We start from the raw sequence: 19,562 nt of genomic DNA on the forward strand, positions 1-19,562 counted from the left end.
TAGGGGAAATGGTTTGGCAAGATTCAGAACGATGATGCACGTCGAGGGCTTCTGACTGTTTTCGGCCATCTTGGGAGAGGCATGAGCCGTGGCTGCAGTCAGCCATCTGCAAGCAGGGATGGAAGAAAGTACAGCTCTGCCAAGTGAGGTTTTGTCTGCCTACCACCAGAACTCTAAAGTTGATTAAGACTTCCTTAATCTGAAGCCTTGAGGGCTGAAAAAGCCTCCTGCTTTACCCTAGATGAAAGCAGACGAATGGACAGAGATAATAGCCTTAACAGCCTTAAGAGGACGTAAGTGTGGGCTCACATGCATTTTTCAAACATTTTTCCATTAAGTATTTTCCAGCAGACAACAGAAATCAGTCCAGGGCAAAGAATCTGATTAGGAATGCTGTCTTCCCCTTGACTCATACAGCCTCTAGGGAGCTGATGACATTGAGACTGAGGGACATTGACAAAATACAGAATCTTTACACTTAAAATGGCCTGGAGCTGCTCTGTCTAATATGATAGCCACCAGTCACATGTGGCTATTTAAATTTAAATTAATCAAAATTAAATGTAATTTTAAAATGCAGTTTCATTCTAAATGGTAATTTAAATACCCAACGTTCTTTAGACCAAAGTATGGTGAGCTTTTTCTGCGAAAAGCAGAGAGAAAATATTCTAGGCAAAATTGAGATGATTATGTGGGTATTTAAATTACCATTTAGAACGTAACTCATTAAAGTTGTAAAAACCATCCTTGGCTCATGAGCCATATAAACACAGGCAGTAGTTTGCAAACCCCTGGTCTAGACAAAAATCTTGGGCCGTATTAAACTTGTGCATAGAATTAATGCTAAGAAATTCAACCCAAGATCGCCAAATATGAGAAGAAATCATATTGCCTACAAAGCCTGTAACTCTGTTCACTGACACCAATTTCAAGCAACAGCATTTAACAAATGATTTCATCATCATTGCAATTCTAAGAAATAGGTTTGTTTGCAACAAGGAGGGTGAAATGCAGAGCCTACAGAACCGGCCTAAGGTAAGACTCAAATAATTCAGAAACAGAGCTGGCGCCTTTGACTGCTCTGTTATACCACCTTTCTGGAAGGCTCCATGTCAGTGCACCATTCCTCCCTCTAGATGGTGAATGCTCTTAGGTCCAGAACCTTGCTTGTCTTTATATGTACTCTATCATTATGATGCCTGCCACATAGTGAGCATGAGATCAATAGCTACTGAATAAATCAAGGCTTTGAACTTTCTTAAGATCCCACAGAAGACACATATTGAATGATCATGAATAGCAAAGTACTCCAAAGGTCAGAAACAAGGCAAGGAACTGAGGAGACAACAGGAGGCCTTGGGACCTTTAAAAGAAAGGGGTAAAGTGGGAAAGTGCCACAGAAAGGAAGTCAACAGTGGCAGAGGAAGGCCATGGGAAGTGGAACTGCACAAGGTCTTCTACTCGATTCTTTCTCAGTTCTGTTCCCTTGAACCTGAAACCCCAGTGAGAGCGCAGAGCTCACATGTCTCCCTTGGGAACAAGCACAGCCTATGCTCTATAGCTGATCCCCAGGCCAGCTGGCCCTTGTGATGCTCTACGGCAGGCAGGAGGTCTCTGGGTTTTCCATGTCTGCTGCACCAGGAGCCTGGAACTCAGAGGTACCAGCGAGTTCGAGTTCGCATTCTCCCATCGGTGCCAAAGGGAAGTTGAACCACAATGAGAGGTTGGATTCTGATCAAGCAAAGGAGGAAAGAAAAATGGACTCAATGAACAAAACCTTTCTAAATGTTTTAAAGAGAAATAATACCCTTGGAGGCTTCCAAATTTAAAAGATATTCTTGAGAAGATGATTGAAAGATGTGAAGTTTTGCGGCACCCAAGTGGCTCCATCGGTTGAGTGTCTGACATGTGGTTTTGGCTTAGGTCATGATCTCAGGGTCATGGGAGCCAGCCCTGCACTGGGATCCACATTCAACTCGGAGTCTGCTAGAGATTATCTCCCTCTCCCTCCCCCTGCTTGTTCTCATTCTCACGCTCACGCTAGTGCTCTTGCTTTCTCTCTAAAATAAATAAATATATAGAGATTAATTAAAATATATGAACAAAAAAAAGTCTTGAAAAAGAGTTCACTCAGTGTTGAGGCAGACCTATTTTTTCATCTGGTGCAAATAATCCACAATATTTTGTTTTGCTTGCTTTTTGGGCAACAACTGCCTAAAGACAGTGCCCTTTGGTAATTTGATTTGTAAAGTAACCGAATACACCAGGACATAAGCTCAGCGTTGGCTACAAATCACAGCTAATTACACAGGCAAATACGCTGGTAAATTTGGATGCTCAATTAGTGAGCTAAACATGGGTAAAATGGGAATGTTTGACTCTGTATGCACAGGTGTCCTCCTCTCTCATCAGTTACCTCTTTTTGTTAAAATGGAAAATGTGGAATTCACACTGAACAGTCATCAGCCATTTTTTTTTATAACAGCTGCCTTTTATCACATGCTTATTACATGCCAGATGCTGAAGAAGACACGGTACTGATACTACATCACTGAGCCCTGACAGTGAAATTGAAAGGACATAGAAATATTCCCATTTCCCTGATGAAGAGGTAGTGATCGGAGAGGCAACTGAACCAAGAGCCCATGCCACGCTGACCCATCCTCTTCAAGTTCCCTCATACAGTTACAGCCAATGCACTCGGCATGTGAGCCTGTGTCTTGCTTTAACTTCCATTTCATCTCAAGGATTCTGAGCATTGTAAGGTTTCCATATTGTGCTATTTAGAGGTTTTTTGTTTTTTTTTTAGATTTTATTTATTTATTTGAAAGAGAGAGAGAGCACAAGTAGGCAGAGAGGCAGGCAGAGAGAGAGGGGGAAGCAGGCTTCCTGTTGAGCAGAGAGCCTGATGTGGGGCTCGATGCCAGGACCCTGAGATCATGACCTGAGCTGAAGGCAGGTGCTTAACCGACTAAGCCACCCAGGTGCCCCTAGAGTTTTTTTTTTTTTTTAAGATCTACTTATTTGAGAGAGAGAGAGAGAGCAAGAACATGTGATATCCACTATTCCTTGAGGGTTTTGTTTTTTTTTTTCATAAAGAACATGTATTACTTTTATCTTAAAAACATTTTAGAGAATCCAAAGCAAGTAATAAACCTTAGCATAACAAAAGGAGGAAATTATGAAAAATGAACATTTCAACAAGTTTTGATTGATTCCCGCCACATACCAGGTAACCACTTCTAAGTGTTGGGTCACATCAGTGGACCAAACAGAAGAGATTCCTGCTCTTTCCGAAGCTTATGTTCTCCAAATAATAAACTGAAAAAGAACAGTAACCATCCCATGGATGTCAGTTGGTAAGGGTTAGAAAGAAAGCGCAGGGCAGGGGGAAGGGGGTCAGGCATGTGCAGCAGGCTTGTGACCACAACTGGGTGGCTTGGGGAGACATCACTGAGAAGCTGACATGTGAGCAAGGATCTTCAGGGAAGGAGGAAGTTGACCAGGCAGCTCTGTCCAGGGAAAAAGCATTCCAGAGGGACAAACCTCATGCAAAGACGGAAAATTGTGCTGGAATATTTACAAGAATGGCCACGAGATGGGTGTGCCAGGAACAAGGGGAGGAGAAGAAGGATAGGAGATGATCAAAGAGGGGGTCCGTAGCCCCTCACCAAGCATGGCGGGCCCTGCCGACCGTTCCAAGGAAGGATGGTGGTTTTTACGGAGTGGAATGCTGAAGAGCGACACGGCCTGACCTATATTTTGTAAGGCTCATGCTGGTTGCTGTGTGGAGAACAGATAATGAGGGGCAAAGGCGGAAGGACCGAGGCCAGTCAAGAGCCTATTGCGGGATTTCAAGCAACAGACCCAGCTGGCAAGGGTGTAGGTGATGAGAATTTGCCAGATACTGGATATATTTTGAAGGTGAAGCCAAAGAAAATAAGACTTCAAAGCTCTTGGAAGAATGAGGGATTGGAAATAGCAAACATTTCTGGGAAATTTCCTATAAAGGGGAAGAAAGACACTGGCAGGCATTCACAGGGCCAGTAGGGTCAAAAGAATTTATTTTAGGATGAGAGAAAGAACAGCATGTTATAAGGCTGGTGAGAATGAAGCAAAACAAAACACCAAAAAGCATTCACGATGATGACGAGGACGACAATGACAAGGATGACGACTTGGAGAGAAAGGACAGAGAATGGAATGTTGACCCTGAGCAGGAGAGCAAGGAGGAGACGTAGTGCTCCAGCAGGGAGGCGGGCCCTAGCCAGGAGCAGAAAACTCTCAACCCTAGTGGAGGAATCCACACATCTGGTCACACATCTCCCATCCTTCTTGGAACCCAGGAGGGCTTTTCTGAGTGTTTCCATGGAGAGCAGCAGCAGAAGTGATGCCATGGGACTTCTAAGGCTAGGATGGAAAAGGGAATAGGGGTTTCACTTCACCTAGGGCTCATTCTCTCTCGATTTCTCTGTCTCCCCACTTTCTGCAGGGCCCTGAGCCACCAGCCTTGGAAAAGGCCTGGCTACGCTGTGGCCGCCATATTGAAGAGCCACATGGAGCCGGAAACACAGCTCGCAGCGGCTGAGGCTCCGGGCCCCACCACGCCTGTGAGGGAGGGGTTTTCAGGGGAGCCCCGCCGCAGACAGAGCACACGAGGAAACCCGTGATTACCCAGTGGCAACAAGGAACCAATCCCTCCCCAGTGGCAACAAGGAACCAACACCTCCCAAGCCCCTCACCTTTCTGTAGGTCATTTGCCCTCCCCTTGGGCTCTTTCTCTCACAGGCTTTGCAGAGCTACACTCTGCTTTGATTTCATTCCTCTCAGTCACATCCGTCACGGAGGGGGAAATCCATCTTGAGATGGGGATGCTGGCGGCCGGGGAACAATGACCGCCATGCGCACTGCCATTCCTTTACCCAGCCGGCGGGTCAGGAGGCCAACAGACGGGGTGCCCCCTGGGGCTACTGTTTGCCAGGCTTCAGGGGACAACAGCTCCAGGGTCACACAGGGGGGAAAATAAAAAGCCAAGTCGCCCTAGTGTTGAAAAGGGTATCGGAAAAGGCATTTCTGGTGGCGGGAGCTTTAGGCCAGCCAGGGAAGACAGGGGTCTCATCTCCCCGTGGGGGATCCTGGGACTGGCCGGGCTGGGTTGAACCAGAGGTGAGGCCTGGCTGGAAAATAATCAGAAAGGGCCATGGAAGAGGCTGGTTGTTGGGGAACATTTGCTGGAAACCCGGGAATTTGAATTCACTCACCTTTTGCCATGTTGATATTGAAACTGTGCCCCTAGGGGTTAATGAGGTTGAAACTGCCAGAAAGCCGAAAGCTCGTTTTTCAGACAACTGTTTCTCCCCTCAAGGTCAACTCATGTGGTTCCAGCCAGCAAACCAGCAAGGCCCTAGATTCCTACTCGAGATCAGGAGCCCAACATCCCACCCTGCGGAAACAGGTTCTCCTCTCGGGCAACCTCCTTAGCTCCTTCCCCTGCTCCCACAGGGCCATCTGGCTCCAGCCCAGGAGCCGCACAGGCTTTCTTAACACAATGGGTGGCTCAGTTGTTAAGCGTCTGCCTTCGGCTCAGGTCATGATCCCAGAGTCCTGGGATCGAGCCCCACCTCAGGCTCCTTGCTCCAAGCCCCAAGAATAAGGAAGTTAAACTTAACTTTAGTGAATCATTTTACCTCAGGAGCCTCTGATTTCCTTCTTTTTCTATTTGCTTTATAGACTGAGGCCCCACTTGGAATTACCCTAATAAATTTTTGACAAAATAACCACCCTTTTTTGTTACAAATTTTGAAAGATTTCTTAATTATAGGCTAATCTCTGTAAAGTATAATTACCATAAATGTCAAAGTCTCATTATATAACCAAAAAAAAAAAGTATGAGGATATAACCGACTTATTCTAAAAATAGAGACTTTTGATCATTTATTTCCTACCATTTTAGCCCAACAGGCCTAGTTTTCAAAATAAAAGAATAAAATGATATAAAGAAGTCTTAGATAAATTAGCAGCTTGATGGCTATTATGCATCACAACAAGCACCAAAGACCAGAAGATATTAAATCTTATTTGACCTTACATCTAGTCTGCTTGCTTCCCTTAAACCACCACCAAACCATTGGCACATGTTTCTGTAAGGGGCCAGTTAGAATTTATGTTTTGCTGGCCATCCAGTGTCTGTCACAACTACTCAACCAGCAAGGAGATTGCCATGTTGTGCGAAGGCGATTAGAGACAACCTCTGAACAAACAATAAAACTGTGGGCACTAAAGTTTGAATTTAAAGTAACTGGGATGGGTCATGAAATAGTATTCTTCTTCTGACTCTTTTTTTTTTTAAAGTTTATTTATTTGAGAGAGAGAGTGTGTGAAAGAGGGTAAGGGGCAGAGGGAGAGGGAGAAGCAGGCTCCCCTCTGAGCAGGGAGTCTGATGCATGACTCACTCAATCCCCAGACCCTGGGATCATGACCTGAGCCGAAGGCAGACGCTTAACCCACTGAGCCACCTGGGTGCCCCCTTTACTCTGACTTTTTCAATCACTTAAGAACATAAAAGTTTTCTTAGTTTGGGAGCTGTGCAAACATAGGTGGCAAGGAGGGTATGAGCTGTGGCCACAACATGCCGCTCAGCTCTAAGCTTTGGCAAGCTTCGGAGACACAAGGGATCCGGTCTCGGTGTGCAAAGACACTGTTGGGTCCATCTGTAATGACTATGTTAATTTTAGCACTATTTTTCAAATGCTGAAATGATCTGGCTTGCTTAATTTAGTAAATAAATTTCTCATTACCTCTTTGCTTGGCCACAGAGAAATTTGCTATAGTTACGAGTAACAGAATGCTTTTACTTTTAAAATTGCTTAGCCACAGCTACATACTGACACGTTTCTTTCTAATACTGATCTCCATACTGCTGTCTGTTTCACATAGTGTAAAGCATTCCAGCCTTAGCTAGGGTTTTGTTGGGGGAAAGATTTCATTTTTTTTTAAAGATTGATTTATTTTAGAAAGAGAAAGAAAGCACGAACAGAAGGAGGAGAGGGGCAGAGGCAGAGGGAGAGAGACTCTCCCGCTGAGTGTGGAGCCTGATGTGGGGCGTGATCTCATGACCCTGAGATCATGACCTGAGCAGAAATCAAGAGTCTGACGCTCAACCAACTGAGCCACCCAAGTGTCCCAGAACGATTTGATCTTAAATTCTTATTCTGCCACATAAGAGCTCTTGGACTTTGGTGAATCACTTTACCTCATGAGCACCTTGATTTCTCAACGGTAAAATGGTCAGAATGTGGGGCTCCTTTGCAAAACTACTAAGAAAAATAGGTAACATGTGTGTTCGTATAAATCATGCTCCCGGATTAACCAACATCGAGTAAGCATCTGCTTGAGATCCTTCCCCCCTCTTTCCTCCCCTCTGCTCATGCCCACCCCCAGCACCCCTGTTCGCAAGCTCGTTATAAAATAAATTAAATTTTTAAAAGTTAATTAACATGATTTGATGATTGTATAGATACCATTAAATGGGGACCACAATTAAGTAATCCCTCCCCAACATTTGGCACGAGACATTCTCTTTGCCATGCCGCATTGACAGCCTTGATAAATAATTTGCCACATTCTTGATCATGTCTTTAAAAAGAGTTCTAGAAGTGGAGTTTCCATATCAAAGGACAGGGCCTATAACTATTAATAAGGTTGAGTCATTTCCCTGTGCTTCCTGGCCTCTTGTAGCTCTTTTTTTGAAAACTGTTTCCAAGTCTTTTCTTAGGAAAGATCTACCAAGTGCCCCTTTACTCATCAGGAATAAGGTATCATTATGGAGTTTCACAGGTTCTGAGGGTCTCCTGGGTAACGCTGTGTGACGGGCTTGGTCTAAGTGCGCAGAGCAGAGGGGCTCAAGCACGGCTCCCGGAGTTGGGCTTCCCCGCTGAGACCACTCAAGCTTCTTAAAACCTCCTGAAGCCTCATCTGGGCCTCACAGGGCTGCTTTGAAGCTGAAACAGAACCTAAGACATGAAGCCCTTGGCACGATGTCTGGCCGACACAGCGAGGGGTCAGTAAACCTGACCACTCTCTGTTATTACCGGCGCCCTCATGCCACCCCTCAAAGGCCAAAGGCAGATGTGGGCATGGGTTTGTATAAAAATAGACATCTGAGTTTCTAGGAAATGAAACTATAAGCAGTTGTTTCCTTTGCAACATAGCCCCCCCCCCCCATGTGGTTAATCCTTCATTCGCCCTCAGTCGTAAAATGAGCCATGGGGCCCACACTCAGATCTAGAAATCAGCAGGGGCTCCCGCTGACCGTACTCCATCAAGGCTCATTTGGGTGACAAATAATTTCAGAAAAAGGCCACCGATGTCTTCTTCTGAATAATTTTTGACATCCCTAATAGCTCACACTGCTTGCAAAGAACTTAAACACATATTCTGTGACTTGAGCCTCCTGGTGGCCCTGGAAGGGCGCATGGAGAGGTTCTTAGAATGTTCTGCCTCGACAGAGAAGGTAAGGCTGGGGCCTTGGGCTCCTTGCAGTCACTAGGCCTTGATCTTTGGGCTTCTGGGTCGGTCTTCCCAGTTGCAGTCCGGTCAGGTCAGTGTAGCGAGAATCCCTCACCATTGATCTCTGATCATCCTTGATACCTGCCCACATCCCTCAACCCCTCCCCTCCTCCAGGTGATCGCTGACCTCCCTGGCCTGCTCACAGCAAGAATCCCGTCCAGTCGGTTTATCCAGAAGCCGCCCCCACCCCTGTCGTTTTGCTTTTGCCATTTTCCATCCACACACAGCTACCCTACTCTAGAGAACTCCCCAGTTCTCTACCGAGACCTCTCCCCACCACCCCAAAACAGTTTCCAAACAAAGCCTGCTCTTGAAGCCGTCACGACTGTCCACCAACATCCCTGGTCTCTTTGCCAGCACAGGTCTCCTGAGCTGCTGGTCCTAGGTACCCCCCCCCCCTCCCACCACATATGTACTCGCTCAGAGCACACCACAGGCTGGAAAAAGCACAAAGTAACTTCAGTGATTTGTATGGTTTCAACGCCGGAAACATCGGATGGACAGATGAAGGCCACAGAAGCGATTTCTGTTCCTCCCACCACAGCTCGCATTAATTCTGGCCCGAAGTTGGACAGAGCAAGAGTTGGTTAATCTGAATTTACATAATACCATGATTCATCTTGATTATGAAATATCGATGACAAAGAAGATTCCCCCACCCCGCAAATAACTAAAATACAAATTCTTAAATATCTCTCTGGCCAGCTGGTTTCAGTTCTTCCCACCAAGATGACCGAGAACAGTTTTTTAGGGAACTCTTGGCTGTTCTTACCCTTTTTAGTCTTCTTCCACAGAGAAATAGAGAAGTCTGGTTGTAGACAGCAGAGCAGGAAAGATGCGATGGATCCAACAGCATCAACTAAGATAAAGAGAAAACACTGCATTTTACATTGCGGAGAGGTTAAAGGACTGTAGCTTCAAAACACGCTGGGACGTCGCTGGAAAATGTGCTCTTGGAAACAGCCACTAATAGTATTTACTTCCTCAAAGTTATGTAAGCTAGAGGTAGACTCCAGAAAACCAGTTCTAATATTATGAAATTGACATTATCTTCAAAGAATTGACATTTTAGACTACCAAATTTTTCTTTAGATTAAAAAAAAATTTTTTTGGCATATGATTTAGGTTCCCTCTCCTGCCCTCCCCACTCCCGAAGAACGGCTCACACACCTAATTACACTACCCAAATTTGTCCACGGGTGGAAAAATACCTTTCTGGGTTGCATGGAGTGATTCTATGTCTGGAATCTTCGGAGATAGGAGATGATACTCAGGGACCATGGGGTCCCAGAAGGTCTATGCTACCAGCCGTAGGGCTTTCCAGTGCGAGGACAAGGTTGGGGGGCGGGGAGGAGCATGACTGTTAAACCACCCCAGACAGGAGGTTTGCAGAAGCACCAGGTTCCTCTTACTTCTACCACCGTAACTGGAGCAATGTCTTGTCTAAATGCAAACAACCCTGGAGGCGGACCTTCCTTCTCTGAATGGGCAACCCTCTCAACCTCAGCTCTCTGGACCTTTTTGGGGAGATAATTCTTTGTCGCCTCGTAAGATGTTGAGCAGCGCCCCTGACCCCTCCCCATGAGATGCCAGAAACACTGCCCTTCCAGTTGTGACGACCACAGATGTCTCCAGACATTGCAAAATATCCCCTGTGGGGCCAACGAGCCCCAGGTTGAGAGCCACTGCTCTTGTAGATGTCAGAGAGACAGGTCTAAATTTACCTTCCTCTGTCTTCACACCCCGCCCCCACCATCAAAAGGGCCCCTTTGGTTTGGAAGCAGGGGCAGGTCTTCCAGCTGCTGACTCACTTCAGTAGAATAGGTCAGCTGCCCTTGTCGCCTGGTGTCATATGAAGCCTTGCTTCTCAAAGTGGGGTCTTCGTGAGAACTGTCCCCTTCTTCACCGATGATCTTGTCCTTTGACCAGGCAGGCAAACGATCGGTTGTTACGTTTAGAGGTCTTGAGTCCGCCTCATCCACCTGGAGAGAATTTGAAAAATGCAAGTTGGTGTGGGGAGATCAGCTGATAGTGATCAGGGTTAATATACTGAAAAGTCACCAGATTGGCTGAAAAATGACTAGATGCAACAGAAATAGAGATTTACGGGTGGGGTCGGGGGGAGTTGTTACGAGCCAGACACTGTTTTAACTGCTTTGTATGTATTAACTCGTCGAATACTAAAAATAAGTAAATAAATAAATAAGTAAGGAATAAACATAGTATTATATTTTTACGAATACTGAAATTGACATGCAAAGCAGGTAAGCACTAGTTACACAGGCGGGAAACATCAACTGTCTTCTTATCAGACCAAATTGCTGTGCAAACAACATGTGCAAAAGGATCGCTGTCTCGCATGTAAACAATGATGGATCCCAAGCGGCAACAGGAGGAGTGAAATCACCCTGAAATAACCCACTGAAAACAGTAACAAACATATGAACTCCTTGGGAAGAAAACCAGCACAGAACGTTTAGGAACGAAGGAAGTAGGAAGAAGGCAGGAGACTAGAATATTCTACCTCATGGGCTATGGGCTTTCCACCTGCCGCCAGGTCCACTCTGCCCGCCTTTCCATCCCGCTCCGTGTCAGGCGACCTTGGACTCCTTGACAGCACTCTTTCCGAATACCGCTGAGTGTTCCTTCCCCTTGCCACTGGAGGCCTGGGCTTGCGAAGACCTGCCCTGATTGCCCTGAATCCTGTCTACACTGTCTTTAAAAGACACTTTGCTAAATTCATCAATTTCTTTCTTTGTGCGTGCTGCTGTTGCCCGCCCGGACCCTGGAGATGGTGAAGGAGCTGTAAATAAATGAAGAGAAATAGCTCGCTGTTAGGGCTAGAGTCCACAACGCTGTAAAAAATGGAAATCTTGCTTAAATTGATTTATAAATGGTGTGCGACCTCAGCAAAATACCATGAGTGACTTACCAGACTGACTCGAAACAGGAGGCGTTTTGGAAATCAGCTGGGCTTTCTTTATCCCAAAGATTAACATTACCTCCTAAAATAAGGATGACCCCTCAGAGAATGAACAACAACCCCACTGTATCATCTCGTGTTGATTTGGTATTCCAATTTGCCCACTATGTCCCCAGTGTCGTCTCCTTTCACAGAGTAAATATTTGTTATAGAAATGAGGCGCTGGATCGGACTGGGTCAAGACCACATGCGAGAACAGGCAGGTAAGTTCTAACTGGAAAGGTACTAATGGGAGGATTTCGTTTATAAATGCGTTATAACTCCGCATCGCCGACAGTGCAGTCCCAGCGTGTCAATGAAAGAGAGGAGATGTCAGAATTAAGCAAAGAGGCGCATATGGGACATTATTTTAAAGTCACATCAATGACAAAGAAATCATTAAAATAATGTTGGGTGGCTGGCTTAATAAAATTTACAAACAATTAAGCTATAGTCCTACCTCTGTTTCTTACATCAAAATTAACTTCAGACAGTTCAAAAATTTAAATGTAAGACCTTGAACATTAAAAGTACTAAAAAAAAAAAAACCAGAGAGAGAGATTTTTACAATCTTAAATGAGAAAGTTATTCCATGTAAGAAGACAACAGCAAACAAACAAAAACCCAAGAGCAGCAACCTCAGAGTCCGAAAAGAAACACTGAGATATTTGACTATGTAAAAGTAAATCTATTCTCTCATCTGTCAGGGAGGGATGAGGCTTTGTGATCAGCAAAGACAACTCCAGGTTTCATATGGTAAGATCCTGAGAAATGATGATACTGGTGTGTGGTGTATTGATTATGCTTTCTTGTATTGACCTTTGATTTGTATCTCCTAGCGCTCCAAGGATACTACAGACCCCGAGAGTTAGGGAGGCATCATCCCCAGTCCATGGTGGGTGCTGAAGAAATCAGGCTTTATGATGATGAAGATGAAAGTGATCGTGAACACAAGAACAATTCAATCAATTAAGTTAATCTTGAGAGGACAATGGTGATACAGATTAATCAATTGAAGTCACCAGTCATCTATTGAGTTTCACTAGCTGTTTAAATGACCCAGTTTGGTTAAATGCCACTTGTCCAGTCGTTGAGCGTGAAGAAAGCCTATGGTTTTTTTTTAATTCAAGAGATCCTAAGTCCTCCTTAAATCCATGTGGTGAATTCAGTAGCAGAGTGATTACTGATTTTCTAATAATGGATATTATTAATAATATCTAATAATGGATGTTATTCTTTAATATTCTTTAAAATCATTCTACTTTAACTTTAATTATGTCAGTAGCCTGGTTATTTAAATAAAATCTTTCTTTTTTTGCCCAACTTGATCTTGCTCTAGAGAAGAGTGGAAGGAATTATATGACCCAGTCTGTGTGCGACAATTAAGCTTGGGCCCCTTTGGTTTTCTCTATTTCTGGACTTATATGTATATATGTATGTATTTCTTTTCTTAATCATTTGAAAGTTGCAAATAACATGACATTTTACCCTAAGCAGGTAAGCCTGTATCTCCTAAAACAAAGATGGCACCTGAGAGTTAACAATAATCCCATAATGCCATCCCATGTTGATTCTATATTCACATGTCCCCAATGTGTCCCCAAAGCAACCTTTATAGCTCCCCCACCCCCGATTCAGGAGTCATTCAAGTGTTCACACAGTGAGTTTGGTTGTGTCTCTGTAAATTTTTATACTCTTTCTTTATACAAAACCTTTTTTTTTTTTTTTTTTTGATGTATGATGTCACATCTGAAGGTAACTTTAAGCTCTATGACAAAAATGTTCTCCGGAATAATAGACCCATATTTCCAGTTATGTGCTGGACAATTTCCTATATACAAAGAGGGACAAATTCTTTTGGAACAAATCCCTAAGATTTTGAAACATTAAGGTGTAAAAGCTGGAAAAAAGTGGGGCTTTTTTTTGTTTTACAAAAACTAAAAAAAAAAAAAAAACCCCGAGCACTGCTATTTAAAAGCTAGAAGAATTTTCTATCTCCTTAGAGATCAAGGCAGCAAAATATGTTATATTCCTTCCTTTCAGGTTTCTTCTCTCTTCCCCCAACTCCCAACTCCACCCCCACCCACTCCTCTCTCTGAAAACATTTTGGGTTTTTTGGTTTGGGTTTTTTTTTTTTTTTTTAAGGCTTTATTTGAGAGAGAAAGAGAGAGAGAGAGAGAGAGAGAAAGAGGAAGCAGGGGGAGGGGCAGAGGGAGAAACAGCCCCTCACTGAGCAAGGAGCCTGCTGTGGAGCTAGATCCCAGGACCCCAAGACCATGACCTTGAGACCACCACCCCCGTCAAAATCAAGAGTCAGATGCCCAGTCAACTGAGCCACCAGGCACCCTTCTCTGAGAACATTTTGAATGGGGCTTTTAGTTGGGCAAATATAAGGCAAGGACTTGAACTTTTTCTTTACTTTTAATAGAAAACACATGATCATAAGGCAAGACCTAATATACAGAAAACAGAAAAAGAACAAAAGGAAGGAAGGGAGAAAGATTGATGGGGCTCTTAGGCAAATATAAAGGACTTATGTTTTGTATTTTAATAGATAGTATACATTTATGTGGTACAAAACTTTTATAGATAAAAAGAGGGGGAGAAATTGTGCTTGGGATCCCCAAGGTCACCCGCAGGTTTAACGATTCACGAGGAGGATTCATGGGACTTAACATATAGTTTACCCACAGCTACAATTCTTTATAGTGAAAGGACACAAACCAAAAACAGCAAAGAGAAAATGTGCATGGGGCCATGACCGGAGAGGAAGCCCAACGTAAGCTTCCAGAATCTTCTCCCAGGGGAGGCCCACAGGAAGCACTTAATTCCCTCTGCAACCAGTTGACAAGGCACACGTAAAATACTGTCTACCAGGGAAATTCCCTTCAGAGATGCAGTGCCCAGGGTTTTTTGTGGGGGACTGGTCACGTAGGCACCCTCTACCTAGCACATGCTAACATTCCAGGCTCCTGGATGGCCAGCCAGTGTTCGACATACATCATAGTGTTCACAAAAACAGCTGAGTGGCAGGGAGCCACTCTTATCAGTTCTGGGAATGGTGAGAACCCACTCAAAATCCCACTCTCCAGATTCCAAAGGCCAAACTTAAAAGTGGGCCTTTCTAGAGCCTGCTGCATTGTCCCCTTTCCTGATGCACCATCAACCCGATTCCAACCCCACCCCGACCCCCTCTCCGCAAGAAGCCACTATCTGTGGTTTATCCTTACTCATCTTTCCCAAGTTTCCTTCTATCTGCAGACCCCCTGCCTCAGGTAATGAATGACCAGAACTTTCCCAGGCCATAGAAGCCAGCCCATCTAGTAGCCTTGGCTTTCTGATTAGCCGAGCTACTTTTGTAGCAAAATGTTTTTCTTTTTTAAGTCACGCAAAGGATTTCACTAACCTCCCTTTGTGTGTCCGCAGACCTTGCCCTTCCTTGCATAAAGAACCAGGTCCTCCGCGCATCACGAAGCAGGAACCGGTCGCCACTGGCTCCAACCTGAGCACCAAGATAGTGTTTGTAGCTGGTACCATGGATTCTGCACATCAAGAAATGTGGCAGGCTACTGCACTCCCTTTGCCAATGAACCACCTGAGCCTCTTTGTGAACCCTTGGGCCAGGCAGAAACCCCGGGGTTGGCCTTTGAACAAAGGTCTGCCTTCTCCCCAGGTGGCTGAACTCCTGAATAAAAAAAATAAAAAAATAAGGGGCGCCTGGGTGGCTCAGTGGGTTGGGGCCTCTGTCTTCAGCTCAGGTCGTGATCCCAGGATCCTGGGATCGAGTCCCGCATCGGGCTTTCTGCTCAGCAGGGAGCCTGCTTCCTCCTCTCTCTGCCTGCCTCTCCGCCTACTTGTGATCTCCGTCTGTCAAATAAATAAATAAAATCTTAAAAAAAAAAACAAAAACCAAAATTAAAAAAAAAAAAAAAAACTTCTCCTATTCCTCCCCACTCTAAACCAGTTCCTTGAGTGATGGCTGTTTGGGACGAAGGCCAGCCGAACTTGGGTTGGGTCCCAGTACACTTTGCTATTAGCAAATACTTTATTCCTCTCTTGCTTTTGCCATTCAGAGTTTTTCTACACCTTCTGCCCCATACATTCTTCTCCCACAGCTAGAAAGCATCCCGTTTCTGGATATTCCACAAGTTGTCTGAGCATCACTCTATCAACGGACATGTGGCTTGATTCAGATCTTTGCCATTACGAGCGGCAGCGCAGCGACTAACCTTGAACTACGAAGGACCTTCTGCTAAAGGGTTCACTGTCAACTATCCCAGAGGCTGAGTGATGACACAGAAGATGGCCACGTTGTCGGCCCAGTCCCCCGTGGCTTCATTAGTTCAAGAGAAATTACTGGATATTGACGATAGACTGCTTCAAGTTGTCCCATGAAAACAGGCCTCTCATTGGCTGGATGCCTTGTACTTGGTTTTCTAAGTCTGACTGCATTTCTTTTCTCCTTTTTAGTGGAAATAAAGAGGATCAGGAGTGGTCCTTGGTGGGTCAAGGCTTCGTGCAGGGTTGCTACATTTAGCAAATTGGCACAGGCTTATCCTAAACAATTATTTCTTGTTTATCTGAAATTCAGATTTACTTGGGTATCCCGGATTTCACCTCGCAGCCCTGGTTTAGTGTCATATTTTAATCTAGCGACTTAAACCTCGTGGAACTCCTGGGATTAGGTCTCTGACATGGAAAGCAAGTGCAGACTCGAGCTAACATCCAGCGCGGCAGGGGAACAGGCCCTCGGCTGCGGACCAGAAGCCGCACGTTGCAGTCCCTGGCCAGCCATTTGACTCCGACACGGACATCAAAGTAGTTCCGCAGAAACTTTGTCATACATACTCTCCCAAAGGTGAAGGGAACCTAAGTAAGTCCCTTTACACAAAGTGGTCCAGTCCTCCGAATGCTGAGTTCCCAGCACGGGGAAGTATGACTTCTTGCGTTTCTCTGTGCGAGTTTCTTGGTTTGGGGGAGTATGGGAGCGAGGGGTAGGTATTTACTCCACCCCTCCCCGATTTCTGCTGTTCCCCCTCGCTGATGCTGGCAGTCAGGGACTGCTTGTGAAAAGGGAGAGAGGACTTTAATGGCAAGAATCATGGTATTTTTGTAACGAGCCTGAACTTTTAACCCCTTCAGTGAGATGCAACCTTGACCGTCTCCAAATAATATTCTTTGTTAGAAATTTGCTGATACCGTGAGCCCGCTGTCTGTGAGAGGTAGAACACAGTCTACAGAAATCATTGCAAAGCCCCAGTATCATCATTAACCTGTCTCTGTTCTCCCTCCCCCGACCATAAACCGAAATACCAAGTGTCTCGCTGCTTAGTCCTCTAAGTTTCATTTCACCTTGAAATGAAAGTGTTCTGAAGATGTCCTCGACCGGATATGCAAATTCATGTAACAAAAACCTTCCCTATAAGTACTAGTGTTCACCAGATGACTCCAAAGGGTCAGATGCTTTGAAAAAAAAAGAAAAAAAGGCCCCAGATGCAAATAATGGGGTAGATGATGTGGTTAAAAGAGAAAAGGCTATTTATGGATGTAATGGCCTGCAACCAGTGGTCTGTCTGGTCATGGGGTTTCCATAGCCCCACGAGTGAATTCATTAGTAGTGAGGCACGATGGAAAGACACTCACTTGGGATTTGCTGATGATTTGGTTGACTTGGAAGCACCATCATTCACAACACCTAAGATGTTGCTGTAACGGTATTTTGAGGATGTGATTAACCTTTACATAATCAGTTGACTTTAAGCAAAGGAGATTGTCCTTGATAACGTGGGTGGGCCTCATCCAGTTAGTTGAAGGCCGTAAAAGCAAAAACTGATTTCCCACAGGACAAGGAAATCTGCCCTAAGACTGTAACATAGAAATCCTGCCTGGTTTTCCAGTCTGTGGCCTGCCCTATGGAATTCAGATTTGAAAAAGTAACCATGATTTCATTGACTTTTTATTGTTCTTTACCTAACCAATGATACTGAAAAAACTGGTGTTAAATAACTACTTCAATTACTTTTCTCTTGGTTCTAGCTTCCCTCCTTCCATTCCCCTAAAGGAGAGTCTCACATTAATAGAACCATTGGAAATTAATTAGGTATTAAGCACTGTGTGTTGAATCCCTTATTACAAATGATTAAGTACTATTTGTTTTAATATTTTTTGATAATAACTGTTTTCACCAATGGAATATTAATAATATAAGAGCATCTCCTTCTACTTTGTGTTCCTGGAAAACCAGCATTGTCTTTTTCTCTTAGTAAAACCAAAACATTAGAGTGGTGTCTAGGTGGCTCAGTAGGTTAAACGTCTGACTTTGGCTCAGGTCATGGTCACAGGGTCCTGGGATTGAGCTCCGCGTCGGGCTCTCTGCTCAGCGGGGAGCCTGCTTCTCCCTCTCCTCCATCTTCCCCTTCCTCCCCATTCATGCTGTCTCAAATAAATAAATAAAATCTTAAAAATAAAATAAAATAAAATAAAATACAAGCATTAGAAGCAACTCAAATACCCCAAGAAACTAAGTATCTGGCAATGACAGTTAAGGTGACACAAACACTCCAAACTTCTATTCTAGGTACATTTGAATCGTCAAATAAGTCGAAAACTGTTGTTCTCTCCAAATGTCTACAAAGCAGGCCTAACTTTTGAGTCAAATACAAGAGTTCCAATGACGGACAATGAAATGTGACTAACTTCCCAGAGTCAGAAGCACGTTTATTAAAGCAGATGGGGCTCTTCCCCTCTACGACGGGGATCACTACCCTGGCAAGGGCCAGGCAACAATTTCACTGGTTTTGTTGTTGTTTTCTCTTTTAAAAAAGATTTTTTTTGTTGTTTATTTGTCAGAGAGAAAGAGCACACAAGCAGGGGGAGTGGCAGGCAGAGGGAGAAGCAGACTCCCCGCTAAGCAGGGAGCCCGACACAGGGCTGGATGGATCCCAGGACCCCGAGATCATGACCTGAGTGAAAGGCAGATGCTTAACCAACAAAGCCAGCCAGGTGCCCCCATTTTATTGTTTTTTAAAATTGAGATGTAATTGACATGACATTATATTAGTTTTAGATGTACAACGTGATGATTTGATATTTGTATATACTGAGAAATGATCACCACAGTAAGTCCACTTAACCTCCACCACCACACATGATGACACATTTTTTTTTATCAATTTTGTTTTGACCAGTGTTTTTTGAAGCTCCTTAGGTGGTTCCAATATGCCACCAAGTTTGCCAGCTACCATCCTAGAAAACCTGGCCTTGCAGAGTAGTTCCCGAACTTTGGTGTACTGAACCCCCATGGCTGCCCACCCCCATGCATGCCACACCGCTCTACCTAGAGTTTCTGATACAATATGGCTGGATGGGGCCCGAGAACTGGCCTTTATCCTAAGGTCCCCGGTGATGGAGATGTTGCTTGTCCAGGACCACACTTGGAGAACCACTGTCCTACAAAATTACCATTATCTGAAAACCATCCATGACCCAGGGCCATTATTTGGAATCTCCCCATGTTGGTAAGATGCTGAGAAAGGACCAGGCAAAGGCGGGGAATACGATGAAGACTTTCTGGAAGGAAGAAAGTGAACCACCAAATCTATGGACGCAAGCATTCAGGTTGAATAGCTAGCACAGCATAATTTGTGCTTTTCCTCACTGCTCTGAGGCTTCATGATATAGTGCACCTTCATGACACAGTGGTTAATCATCAGAGGTGGCCTGCGTTTCAGTAAACATCTCCTCTAGGTCAAAGCAGTGAGAGGTCCTGTTTCTTCTAAGGACCTGCGTGGCCTTACTGAGCCCGTCACCTCAACTCTTTGAGCCTTAGTTTCCTTGCCTGTAAAATGAGAGGGGACTCATTTGGTCTCAAATGTTCCATCTCATTCCAGACTCTGATCAATTCCGTGACATTTCACAAGAGAGGTGACAGACTCTCTGGTTTAAGCACGGAGGGCTTAGGGCTGGGAAACCTGCCACTTGCCCGGCGCACCAAGAACTGCTCTCCAGAGATCACTTGAAGTCAGACTAAAA

General features: G+C 44.6%; 1 protein-coding gene across 12 annotated transcripts in view; it reads right to left on the minus strand.

The window, feature by feature from the left end:
- TLR7 (toll like receptor 7) overlaps positions 1-10,066 on the minus strand; it is an 87,126-nt gene extending 77,060 nt beyond the window's left edge. For all 12 annotated transcript variants that reach the window (XM_082717086.1, XM_082717081.1, XM_082717088.1 and 9 more), the window contains exons 1-2: positions 9,781-10,066; positions 9,342-9,428 (exon numbers count right to left, since the gene is read on the minus strand). In XM_082717086.1, the coding sequence (XP_082573212.1) occupies positions 9,342-9,428; positions 9,781-9,795 (102 nt within the window). In that variant the 5' untranslated portion in view covers positions 9,796-10,066. The remainder of the gene's footprint in view (positions 1-9,341; positions 9,429-9,780) is intronic.
- Positions 10,067-19,562: the final 9,496 nt, after the last annotated feature.

Source organism: Mustela nivalis (assembly GCF_964662115.1).
Source record: "Mustela nivalis genome assembly, chromosome: X".
Taxonomy (NCBI): domain Eukaryota; kingdom Metazoa; phylum Chordata; class Mammalia; order Carnivora; family Mustelidae; genus Mustela; species Mustela nivalis.